Source organism: Fulmarus glacialis, unplaced genomic scaffold, assembly GCF_000690835.1.
Source record: "Fulmarus glacialis isolate BGI_N327 unplaced genomic scaffold, ASM69083v1 Scaffold30550, whole genome shotgun sequence".
NCBI classification, from domain to species: domain Eukaryota; kingdom Metazoa; phylum Chordata; class Aves; order Procellariiformes; family Procellariidae; genus Fulmarus; species Fulmarus glacialis.
The window spans coordinates 8,309-20,956 of NW_009190078.1; the positions used below are offsets into that span (position 1 = coordinate 8,309).

General features: G+C 36.3%; 1 protein-coding gene across 1 annotated transcript; it reads left to right on the plus strand.

The window, feature by feature from the left end:
- Nucleotides 1-1,437: 1,437 nt before the first annotated feature.
- Nucleotides 1,438-10,748, plus strand: GBE1 (glucan (1,4-alpha-), branching enzyme 1; the record flags this gene model as incomplete). The annotated part of the gene is made up of 5 exons (XM_009584463.1): nt 1,438-1,516; nt 1,758-1,885; nt 5,210-5,308; nt 7,482-7,592; nt 10,577-10,748. Coding segments are annotated over exons 1-5 (589 nt in total), but the record flags the coding sequence as incomplete, so codon positions are not given.
- Between the last annotated feature and the right edge of the window lie 1,900 nt (nt 10,749-12,648).

The following is a 12,648-nucleotide window of genomic DNA, read 5'->3' on the forward strand; positions in this document are numbered from 1 at the left end:
TTATAGTGTGTCCACAGCCTCCCCATCTTTTCATACAATACCACTAACTCCAGACTCAAAGCACCCTTCACATGAGGAAGGTTTTTGGAGGAAGGAATGCAGGGACATTTGTTTTGTCAAAATGGAGTTTAGTCTTTGTGTCATAATGGCCTCATGAGTCTACTGCCTCCAACGTCTGTTAGATAAAGTGAAAGGTAGAAAGGGTCTCGTTCACTGCCTTATGCCGACTACGTGCACAGGTAAATTGTAACAGTGATGCTGACTGATGTGCTTTGTACTAGGTGTACCCCTTCCACCTCACCCACCAGAGGGTGGTTGGCGAGACCCTGCATGCTGCTGTGTAGCTTGCAGTCTTCTCTGATCAGAAACTTGCTAGTAGGTGGGGTTGTAGTTGTGCTATCTTGGGAAATTGACTAGAGAGGAATCATAACATTGACAAGTGTTGAAGATGGCAAAAAAAGTTTCACTACCTCATGTGGTTGGCTGATGGAGGTGGGTGAGCTCTTCGGAGCCACAGCTTGCAGGAGATGCACCCGAGGCAGCCCGTGATGAGGGTGGCGGAGAGGGTAGTGGCTCGGAGGGTGAACAGTAGAAACAAGGTATGGGGGGTCTTTGAAGCTACTGAGACCAGTGTCCTGGGGGAGGAGGTGATCAATAGTAGGAAAACTGTTCCTGAAACTATTTTGTTCTTTAATACAAATTTTGTTCACAAATGCCTCCATGTGCTTACTTGCTTTGGAACCTCTTTTTGATTCCATGTCCACGCTTTGTGTGTGTATGTGTGTTATACCCCATTCTTATTGTTTTGAATTTCAGAAAAATATCTCCTCAACTTCTATAAGTTGGTTTACTCTTTAAATATGTAAATTTGCAACACAGTAGGTGATTTGGTAATCTCCTGGTGACATGTGATTTGTAAATAATTGGGGGGGATGGGGGACGACAGCTTTTCAACTTTTATTATGCCTAGAAATTGCTGTAAATTCATAAAATCTCGGGGGTGAAATCTTACCTATTATAATTTTCTTTCCATTTCTATAAAATCTTTTCCCACAGAGTATAACCATGTTTAGAGAAGCAAAGGAAAAGTACAGTGGCAAGTATGGGTATTAAAATGTAATATATGCGTTCAAACACTAACCTATTTAGATGTCTATATAGATAGTTGACAATTTTTCCTAAACCCCTATCTGCAATCTTAAAATTATGTGCAGTGAAAGACAAAGATTTAAGGAAGACAAACTTTTTAGGAAAAGGCTAATGAAAAACAGGGAAGAAGTCATTAAAATGGTAAAATGTCCAGTACAAGTACCGTATATGCAAGTGGGGAACATGGCATAAGGAACTCGAGTTGATCTCAAGGTTTCTAAAGCTTATAAAATATATTCATGTTATTTCAGCTGGGAAGTTTTGAGATTCCTTTTGTCTAATTTGAGAATGTGGATCGAAGACTATCGCTTTGATGGCTTCCGATTTGATGGTGTTACATCTATGTTGTATCACCATCATGGGATTGGTAAGTAATTTAACCAACTCTAATCTCAGCAGTCCTATTGCAGCTCTCTTGCTGTGGAAATAGTGCTATAAAGTTCACTGAATGCCCCAAAAATTCCAGATTTGCTAATACCTTGTTGTGCTGCTATATGGATAGATCTGAAATTATGAATAAATTGATGCTTATAAAATTGCATATTGCAAAATATCTGTGTGTTTTTTAAAAAAGCGACTGTGGCCTTTAAAACTTCCTGTCTTATTAGGCACAGGATTCAGTGGAGATTACAACGAATATTTTGGCCTACATGTGGATGAGGATGCTTTGTGTTATCTAATGCTGGCCAACCACATGATTAATTCCTTGCATCCGGAATGCATAACAATAGCAGAGGTAAGATCAGAATTTGCCATCCTCAGTGACATTAATATTGATTAGTTTGCTTTGCGATGTGAATTTCCAAGTCTTACCAAGTCACGCTTCTGGGTACTCAAGGAGCGACATAAGCTGAGAAATATCAATTAGTGGACAAGCTTTGCCTTGTGAGGAAAAACAACTGGAATATGCACTTTGGGAATTTTCTCTGCATTAATGGGTCATTAATTGATGTGGGGATTTCTTTTTTTTTTTCCCCCCGCTTTCATCTCCTTGAACTTGTAATGAGATTTGTTTTTATTAGTTTATTGCTTTTGCATGATTGCCATTTGTCACTAGTGATGCATGGTACTAAAGATTAACAGCCTTAGTGTGGTTTTGCATATTTTGAATTATATTGGCATAAATGACAATTTCCCTTCAAAATAAATGCGATAAATTTGTAAATGTTGAATGTGTATGGTAATTTAAATTTAGTATTTTCTCCAGGTTTCTGAGGGAGTAAATAGACTATATTTACTTGATTGAGATTAAACTTTTTTGACTGAAAAATATTATTGTTGGCACATGGAATTTTTAGTAGTATGAAACACCAGAGCATTAAAGTTCTATGAACGGGTACGTTTTCATTGATACTTTATTTAAAAGAGAAAATCATGTAAACCTTGAGGATTTTTCTGTTATTATGTTTAAATAATTCTTTTTGTTTAAAAGAAGAAGTTGCAGCTATCTGATATCATTAGGGACTATATGGATTACTAATAAAACTTTTTGTATTGCTTAAGAGTTCCCTATTTATCTTCAGAAAACAAAATACTGCTTAACTTAATTTCTTACTTATGGTAAGGTTTTATATTATAGACAACCACTGCTAAAAGCTTACTGACAAGCTATCAAAAACAGCATCTGGTGAGCAATCACTAGTAAACTTGAGATGGTTTCATTGGGCCGTAGGCTTATGTGAAGTGAAATTTGTTCATTTTCTGGGTAGTCTTAGATTATAAGCATTCCTACCAATGAAATTCTGAGTTCAGTCTGCTTGTATTACCTGGTGTAAGAGTGTTTTAATAAGATGTGTCTTCAGTTTCTCTTGCTTAGTTGAAAACTGCGTCTGTTTCAATACATCATTTTTCTGCCTGGGGAGTCCCTAACGAAATACAGAATTGATCAATGTGCTGCATGGTTAAAGGAGAATTTCAGAAGGAGAAACTATTGACATAATTGAAAATTACAAAAGGCAATGAAGAATGTCTGCTTGACTATAATGATGATGGAATGAGTGCCACATGAGAAAAATGTTTTTGTCTAGCCATAACTAATTGTAATATATCCCTTAATTATTGAACTGATAATTTTTACAGCTTTTTAATATTCTGTATATTCACTGTCTTAGTAATTTCTTAAGTTTTTAGGTATTACTGACTATATGCTTATTTTTCATTTTGGTCTTCTAAATAAAGCTGTGATTAAAGTTTTGTATAATGAGAAGAAAAAATGTTAAGTAAAATTACATCATGCCAGAAGTATTATAAAAACAAACAGGCAAAAAACCCCCACTGCTGTGATTTCTGTTTTTTATATGCAGCTCATTTCAAACTAGGGTCTGAACGAATGCTTAGGCATTGGCTGTTTGCATTTGGTGGAAAATATACTGAACAACTAACACTGAATTTTTTGGGTTTTTTTAGTGTTCAGGTAAAATCTGTAGATATAGATAGATATAAATAGTATTAAATTTGGAATTTTACTTCCCAAAAATCTGGCTTTCAAAATTGTGACTAAAGTAGATGGGAGCTACTTAAATGTCAGACTCGGACCTTGTCCAGGTAGGCATCTTAGTATCACAGAGGAAGGCTTTTGTTTCAGATCATCTTTTCCCGCATAACTTGGAGAGCATTAGTCTATTTTTATCCTTTCTGACTGATTTAGGAGAGCTGTTGAACTTCCTTTTATAATATCTAAAAGTTTGGAAAGAATTTCCGCTTCATTGTTTGGTATTTACAGCATGTGCAATGTGGATGCACTTTCTGTGTGATCTAATGACTGCTGAGTAAAGGGGGATAATGCCCTCCTTTGATCTCCTGGCTTTGCTGTCCACGCAGCCCAGGGTGCTGCCGCCAGGGCAGGCTGCGGGCTCCTGCTCAGCTTGCTGCCGGCCCAGAGCCCCAGGGCCTTCCCGGCAGAGCTGCTCCCCAGCCCGGCAGTCCCCAGCCTGTATGGGTGCAGGGGTTAGTCCATCCCAGGGGCAGGATTTGACCGTTGCCCTTGCTGAACGTCCTGAGCTTGCTGTTGATCGATTTCTCCAGCCAGTCGGAGTCCTTCTGGATGGCAGCCCTGCCTTCCACCTCCCAGGATGCTGTCTGTGAGCTCCATGATGACGTGGTCGGTCTCCTCACTTACGTCAGTGTGGGCGTGGTGTGGTGCATATGCATGTGTGCGTATGTATGTATAACTTCAAGTGCAAATACCTTTTTCACTAGTCTAATACAGCAATTGGATTGAAAATTGGATTGAATCCAGAATGGGCTTCCTAATTAAGCCCTGGTTCTAGTCAGAATTTAATTCCATAAATTCCATAACCATTGTGGTGGAATGGCTTCTCACTGATGTAAGTTAATAAAATTGAGTGCTGATAGATATTTTGCAATTATTGGAGATTTGCACTTTCTATACAGATAAGCTAACTTCAGAAAAAGAATGCTATGTGATATAATTGCCTAATAAAATGGTGAAGTAAGTATTTTAAAAACGTTGGATTATGAATTTAAGAATGATCAGCTTTCATCAATACGAAACAGGAAAATTATGCAGTAAGAGCATGTCACTTTCCAGGGCTACCTGGATCATTAGTTTTGGGTTTGTGCATTTAGGAAAAGAGTAGAGATTGTATTTTTCTTCCGTACTGTACTTTATATTCAGCCTTTTATTTTTATGCCATTCTTTATTCAAAACATCAATAAACAAAATTAAGGTTTAATTTGTCTTTCATTGACTACTTTCTACTTTCTATTGATTACTTGGGGCTCAAGAGAGCTAATTATTTCAAATTCTGCATCTACTGAGGTCTCTTCCCCCTCAATAGCTATTAAAATACTTCGTAGTTGAGTATTTGAAGAGAAAAGTCATAATGCTTTTCCCTATAACTTTTGCATTCAAACAGCAAATCTGGGTGTAGTAGTCACTCACTGATTTCCCCGCAACCCCCCCCTCCCTTACCCAGGTCAATCTATGAAGCTGTTTATAGTTTACAGAGTGTTTGTATGGAAGTATTACTGTGTGATAGAAAACCTGAACTAATAATTGCAATGCTATTGCAAATTATGTTGTGCTTTTTTATTTAAGGATGTTTCTGGAATGCCAGCTCTTTGTCGTCCTGTTGCAGAGGGAGGAGGGGGTTTTGATTATCGACTAGCCATGGCTATTCCAGATAAGTGGATACAGGTGAGAACTTCTTTAAAAATACATTCTGCTGTTCAAAGTGTGATGTTTCTCATTGCATGCATTTGTGCATACACAAAACACTTCTGAACCCTACTGACAAATTTTACTCTCTCTTCTGTTAATGTCCTATTAAAATAAATTCTGACAGGCTTGAGCACAGGTATTAGTGGCTGAAGTAAGAGCTGTAAGATATCATGTACAGGCTGATCTTTGCATTCTAGCTGATATTTGTTTTCTTAATACAATACACATAGACTCATTTTGTTTGAAATAACCTGCATCTTAAACAGGTGTGGAATGTGTAGTCTATGTTGAATGTGAAACAGGTAGGTAATAAGTTAACCATATACATAGAAGTATTAAAAAAAAGAAAAAAACAACCTGAAAACATGCAATGAACCCTCTTGAAATTGGGCATACTAACTAGCGTTGAACATAGATAGAGCTGAAAGTTTAACCAAAGTGAACGTAAGTGAATTATACAAACAGCAGCAATCAGTACAGCGGGGTTACAAAAAGAATAATAAAAGTCTGTAAATGCTCTTCAAGAACAATAATATACTAATAAACACTGACTACCATAAGGATTTAAATCACCTTTTCCTAAATAGAGAATCACAAGAAAAGGAATAAAACCCTAAATGATCTCAAAAGGCTTCTACTGATGTTTTAGAGAATGTTTTTCAGTTAGTTAGAAGATTGCATCCAAATCCCTCAGGCTATCATGATGATCTGAAAACAATAAATGTTTTATATGAGCATTAATGCTTCAATAAATGTAGTGAGTAGCTTAAAATAAAAAGCAAATTAACTTATCTTCAGCATCTTTCACTTTTGTAACTAGGAGATGGAGGGCAGATTGAAAAACAGTTTTCAAACCTTCTTCTCATTCAGAAGACAAACTTGCCAGCTTTTCCAACAGAGACAGCATCATTAAACTTGAGACTGCTTGCTCTCATTTCTCTCCAGCTTTTAAGTATGTACCTGTTACTAGCAAGTTTTCTAGGCAGCTTCCTGAAAGCAGTTGTAGACCTGAAGAATCTCCAGGGTTCCATGAAGTAATTCTGAGGGATCTGTAAAAGCAGAGATAAGCTGATTGTCATAACAGTGCCTCATGGAGTAAATAGTTCACATTAAAGATCAATCTAGTACATAGTATGATGCTGCATAGGGACCTGAATGTTTTCAGTGCCAGAATTTATAGAGTTATTTTAAAAAAAAAAAAAAAAAAAGCTGTTCAGGAGTACATGGCCAGTTACAATCAGAATGTTAAATTTTACAGCATCATATTAGCCATCTTGATGTTATTGCCTTTTAATCACCTTTATTTTTATGTCTATGTATTTATGTATATGTATTTAAGTTGTAGTGATCAATGGAGGTCTATGAAGTTCTATAGAAAAAAGAAAGGACTAATACTGAAATGGGACTAGGTTTAGAAGAGGAAGGAAATTGTGTCATATGAGGCAGAAAATTCCTATTGATGTGATTTAATTTAAATTCCTAAAAATCAGGAGCTAGCATGACAAAAATGTAAAGCTTGTTTTGTATTCCAAAGCTTTGGCATTCAACCTGTGTTTTGGAACTGACTGGGAATTCACAGATCAGGGAACGTGCAAGTCCCTGCGCTGAGCACCTTCTCATGTTATTGTGTAGTTCATGGCAATAGCATAGTGCTGTCTTGCAGCGATCCATTCTCTACCACACAGTCCCGTGCTTCAGCTATAGTTGGAAGCTGCCATATGCCAGGGTTACTTGAAATACAGAACTTCTTTCAATGTAGCGTGTAGGTAGGTGTGTGTGCCCACATATTTTTTTTTTTTCCCCAGTTTTTGGTGCAGTGCTCTCTTGCAGCTCCTAGCAATTGCATTGTCCACTGTATCAGAGGATTCACATGATAGATGGCAAGTCCAATTTTTCATGCTTATATGTGGAAGTACAGGAGAAACAAAATGTTATAGTTACTATATTAATGTAGTGGAATTCAAAGAAAGAAATCTTTTCAGTTTATCAGAGAAAGCTCGTTGTTCCAAAGTTGGGAATAGGAGAAGTTAAAGTAATACAGTTCACAATTCATTGGAAATTTCTGTGCCAAGGTAATGAAGAAAAGTAGTAATGTGCTTTTAGTTAAAACAGAAATAATTTTTCAATGATCTTTTCTTTATTTCTGCAGATAATTAAGGAGCTGAAAGATGAAGACTGGAATATGGGCAATATTGTGCATACATTAACAAACAGACGGTATAAAGAAAAGTACATTGCATATGCAGAGAGCCATGATCAGGTATTGCATCTATTTGTTTATATATAAGCGGGTAAAAGATGAGAATTAGAGACTTAGTGGGGTTTGTTTTTTTAAGAATTGAGGCAAGAGTTGAGAAGGATAGGCAACAATTTCAGAGATAAGTAGATCTGGACTACTGCTTGGTTCTTTGGGTTTTCAAAGTGCTTTTTTTGGTTTTGATCCTTCTTTTTAATAAAGGAATCCTGCTTGGAGTGGGTGGCTGTTGTTATTTTTTTTGGTGGTGTTTTTTGTTTGGTTGGTTGGTTTTTAAGAAATGAGTCCTAACTTCTTGTTTTGCCTGCCTGTCATAGGACATAGGAAGGCATATAATCCATACTTTTGAAAATCTGGTTTCCATAAAGTAAGCTGGAGCACTATTTATGATAAGTATAAACAATATCACAATTTAGCAAATTTGTTCACTGAATTGGTGTTTGCGACTGTTCTATTCCCTTCAAGAAAATGTTTTCTCTCTGAATGGATTGCAAACACCGATCCTTTTTAGAGATCTAAATGAAATATTATTTAACAGTTTGATTCAAAACACAGCAATTGTAATGGTTCTGTATACAGAAAAATGAAAAAGTAATGATGAGTTTGGATAACACTCATTTCCCACAATCTTTTGTAATGGTCATTTCTGAAGAATCAGAAAATGCATTGGTTGAGAATTTTAAAATTAGGAACTTTAAAAAACATAAACCATTTTCTAATAAAAGGTTTAAGTAACCTACCTTCAACTCTTTCCTCTACATAATAGAGGTTGACATTGTATTTCCTATACCTTCTGTAATAAAAGTCTACAGAAGTGTCCAAAACAAGACCTATATTTTATTTTAAAAAGATAATTCTGAGTTTATCAGCTTCCTTTTGTGTACCTATTTATATTCTTATCTCAGACTGTTACACAGCATTCACTTAAGGCACAAGAGAAGAGTCCCAATCCTAGTAAAGAACTTCAGGTATTACTTGGAAATGCATATTATTCTGTGATTATTGCTTTTATAAAAGCTGATTCTTCATCCTAAAGCATGACATAACATTACTATTGCTGTTCTTTTATTTCATGCTGGATTTTAGCAATTGAGGTGTTTTCCATATCACTATGTATTTTTGTTTTAGAATCTCATACTTGGGAAGATGATCTATTTATTTTGAATTTAAAAAAAAAAAAAAAAGAGCTAACTGTGATGATTGCAGATGGACACCAGGATGATATGCAAAAAGCAGAATAGAGAAACAAAAGGGGGGGTATAGATAAAATTCAGTGTGGAGATACTTCAAGTGATGTACATGAAGGGCTGAAACAATTCCAGTTTCTTATATGTAATAATGGGCTACTAGCTGACTATTACCAGTCAGAATACAGAGCCTCGTGGTTATAGTAAGTGTATGAAAATAGCAATTCAATGCTAATAGCTGTCAAAAAAGCAGATACAGTACTTGGAATTATGAGTGGAATGGAGAGCAAAGAGCAAAATCAGTATGCCACTGTAGTCTTTCATGGTTTGTGTGCATCTTGAATGTTGGAGGCAGATTTCATCCTGTAATCTCAGAGGATATACAGCACAACTGGAAAAAATGCTGTGAGAGAGTTGGTGAGAATAATAGCAGGTGTGGATTGGTTTTCTTAAGAAGAAAACTGAATAGACTAAGACTTCAGGGTAGAAAAGAGATCACTGAAGGGGGAAGGATAACAGTTTATAAAATCATGGCTGGCATAGAAAACATGAATAGGGAACATTTACCTTCTCTTCTAATGGAAAGATTAGGGGACTTTAAATGACACTAACAAATGCCACATTCTGAGTCCAGAGAAGAGTTGTTCCTTGCAGTTGTTCATTGCAGTCTTCAGTCTTGCCATTGTTGCATAGGAATTTTTTTTTTTTAAAAGATTATTTTTTTACTTGAGGGAATCATCTATATATGCTCTTATATTGTTAGTTGGAAAACTAAAGGATGATGGTGCTTTTCAGCTAGACCTGTTGACAACTTATCTATCTCTCTGGAATGTAGTGAGTTTTCATGCTACAGTATAAAATGAGAATTGGGCTAATTGAACAAAAATTAGCTATTTACATACAAATACTCCAAAATGTTTTCAACTACCTGCATGCTAATATATTAGAATAATCCTTGTTACATAGCATTTGTGTGGCCTTTCTCAAGTAAACACTAGCAAGTTAGTAATTCAGTCACTGTTTTTAGACAGAATTACTAGTTTGTTTTTCTCTCTTGTGTGAAATCACAGAAAACCAATCACATTCTTGATTGCATATAAATGAACGCTTCATATTCACTCCGCATTTCTAAATCAGGAGTGTTGTTACTAGCCCTTTATTTGTACATCCCAGGAACTTTACTTGAGGTGTTTGCTTTCTTATTTTCTGTGTTTTCTATAAAGATTCCAAAATGGTAGGTCACTTGTGGGTTATTGAGTTGACACTAACATTTCACATTTGATATCTGTAGGTGAAAAGGTTCTCAGAAGTAATTGTGCAGTTCAGTCCCATTAGGTGAAATGTAGGACCACAACAGGGGTTAGACAGCTATTAGTTTATTGATCATATACACCCATCGGTGCGGGGAGCCCCAGTAAGCACGTGGAGAGTTGAAAGGGGAAAACAGGCAGTCGGGTCTGGTATCCAGCTGAGGCTCAGCTCAGGGACATCCCTGCCTCAATTTACATACTTCTCTTTTTAGCAGCAGATTATATATATCATGCCTATGTGATTACACATCACACAATACAGAGTTGCAGTAATTGGAAGCTAGGGTCACTGTGACCTGATGATCATCCGCAGTGGCAGGATGTTTTCTTTGTAAACAGGGACTAGATTGTGCACACTGAGCCATGTCCTTGACTCCTCGCCAACTTCCAAGTCCTCCCCTTATGATACAGAGCGCCTGCTTTAAAAAAATGTTAGAAACACTTCTAGTACACCCAAGGGTTTTCTTCACTTTTTTTTTTTGATCTGTTATAGGCACTTGTTGGTGATAAGACATTGGCGTTTCGACTGATGGATGCAGAGATGTATACAAACATGAGTGTGCTCTCGCCTCTTACTTCTGTTATTGATCGTGGAATACAGCTTCATAAAATGATTCGTCTCATTACTCATGCACTTGGAGGAGAGAGCTATCTGAACTTCATGGGTAAGTAATCTTAGGAACAAGTCTGTCATTTTCTCATCTACAGAATGCTTGGCAGGGAAATAAAATGATCTGACATCATCTTACATCCACAGTATTTATCACAATGCTGAAGTTTGGAGCGTAAATGCTTTTATAAAGATTTAGTACAAAAGGAAATATGCATTGTTTTTCTGTGTGTAAGATGTATTATAAGACAAGAAAATAAAATCAATGTGGTTCCTAATTGTAACAGAAATAACTTAAAAATGTGGTAAGCTGTAGTTCAGATTACTCTGATTTACAACTCAGACTAGTATTTTAATTGTTGTTCAAGTTTGTCAGGGGGTGAGCCTTGCCTTTTACAGCTGGGTGGTCTTTCGTCTCTATTCTTCTACTCTCCTAAACTTTTTAGGGTAATAGCAAATTTACTAAAGATAGCCCTGTGCTTATTTCAATTGTCAGGAAGTAATCTGGAATCAGTTGAAATACATTTCATTGCTTCTTAGCAGGGGCTTAATGAGGTAGGCAAGGACAAATCATAGAGATAGGAGGCACATCCTGCTATCGAAGCGGGGAAATAGTAAGAGTTAGCAATACTTTCTTTTTGTTCATAAGCTGTAAAATACAACTGTTGCATTGCTTCTTAAGCACTATTGCTACAAGAACGTCCAATAATTAATCTCATTCAATCAGCGAGTTAGTTCCATGTAGTCATCTTAAAACTTGAATGTTGTTCTTAGTTTTATACAAAATGCTGAAGCTATTTATTCTTGATGCTCTGTACCGTATTCATGTTCCTTAATTTCTGTGTGAAATAAGTTCTGTATAGCATTTGTGATAGTCTTATGGGGAAAAAAGGCTGAAAGCATGCTGTAAATGACCATCTCAGTTTTCTGACAGCGAAACACTTGACAATTGTAGAAGTTTTAGCTTAATATTGCCTTCAACTTTTGTTGTTAAATGTTTTGTATTATCAAGTTAAAGGGGATTATTGGATGTATATTGCCCTTCTTCCATTATAGTATATTTAAAAATATTTTTTTCTAATTAAAAAACTGGAGAACGTTAATAAAGCAATGGTGGCGTTTGATTTAAGCATGTCTGTACTGATACGTGTTCTCTTCCCTGGTATCAGAAGAACACTCAAAATTTAATACCATGTTTGTGGGTTTTCTTAAAAAGAATTAAAGCAACTTCAGTACAGAACAAATCAATTCATAATATGGTATACTAGTAAAACTATTGTTTCCAATAAAATGCAGAATTTTTCCCCAAGAGTGAAGAAGAGTTAATGAAATAAATATTTATGAAGTGTGTAATCAGGCACCAATATGTGCAAGGTATGATGTGCGTGCTTCTGTTCAAACTAGTGATACTACAATAGTTAAGGAAGCAGGTGCTTAAAAAAAACCTCTAGCTAAACTAGCTAGCAGATGTCTCTGCCCCAGATTGACTTGGTAAGGTTGGAAAAATGATCAGTAATTCAATGTGGCATGTTAAATCCAGTGTGTCAATGCAGGTTGATTGAGCAATTAATATTGTGTATCCTTGAGTATTGCAGATGTTTCAGTAACTACGTTATAGTTTGCTATATGTAAAAGGTGAAAAGATTGTAATAAATGTTGGAGGAGAAACACACAAATTCAGAATGCTTGCAATTCGGTGCACTTAAAATGCATGTTGCAGTATGCTATCTAGTTAAGCAAATACAGTGACAAATGAGTTCTTTAACTTTCAGTTTTAAGCGAATGCCAAGGGTGAGAAAGAGAAGCCTCCTGTGGGATGGGGGGAAGAGTGGAAATCTCCTTTCACAACACCTGGAGAAGGCACTCCAGGTGCCTCTGTGCTTTCCTAGGTCTTTCCATTAATGTCTCCTACCTTGTTTTTTCTGAAAACAAAGACACCAAAGCAACATTCTGCT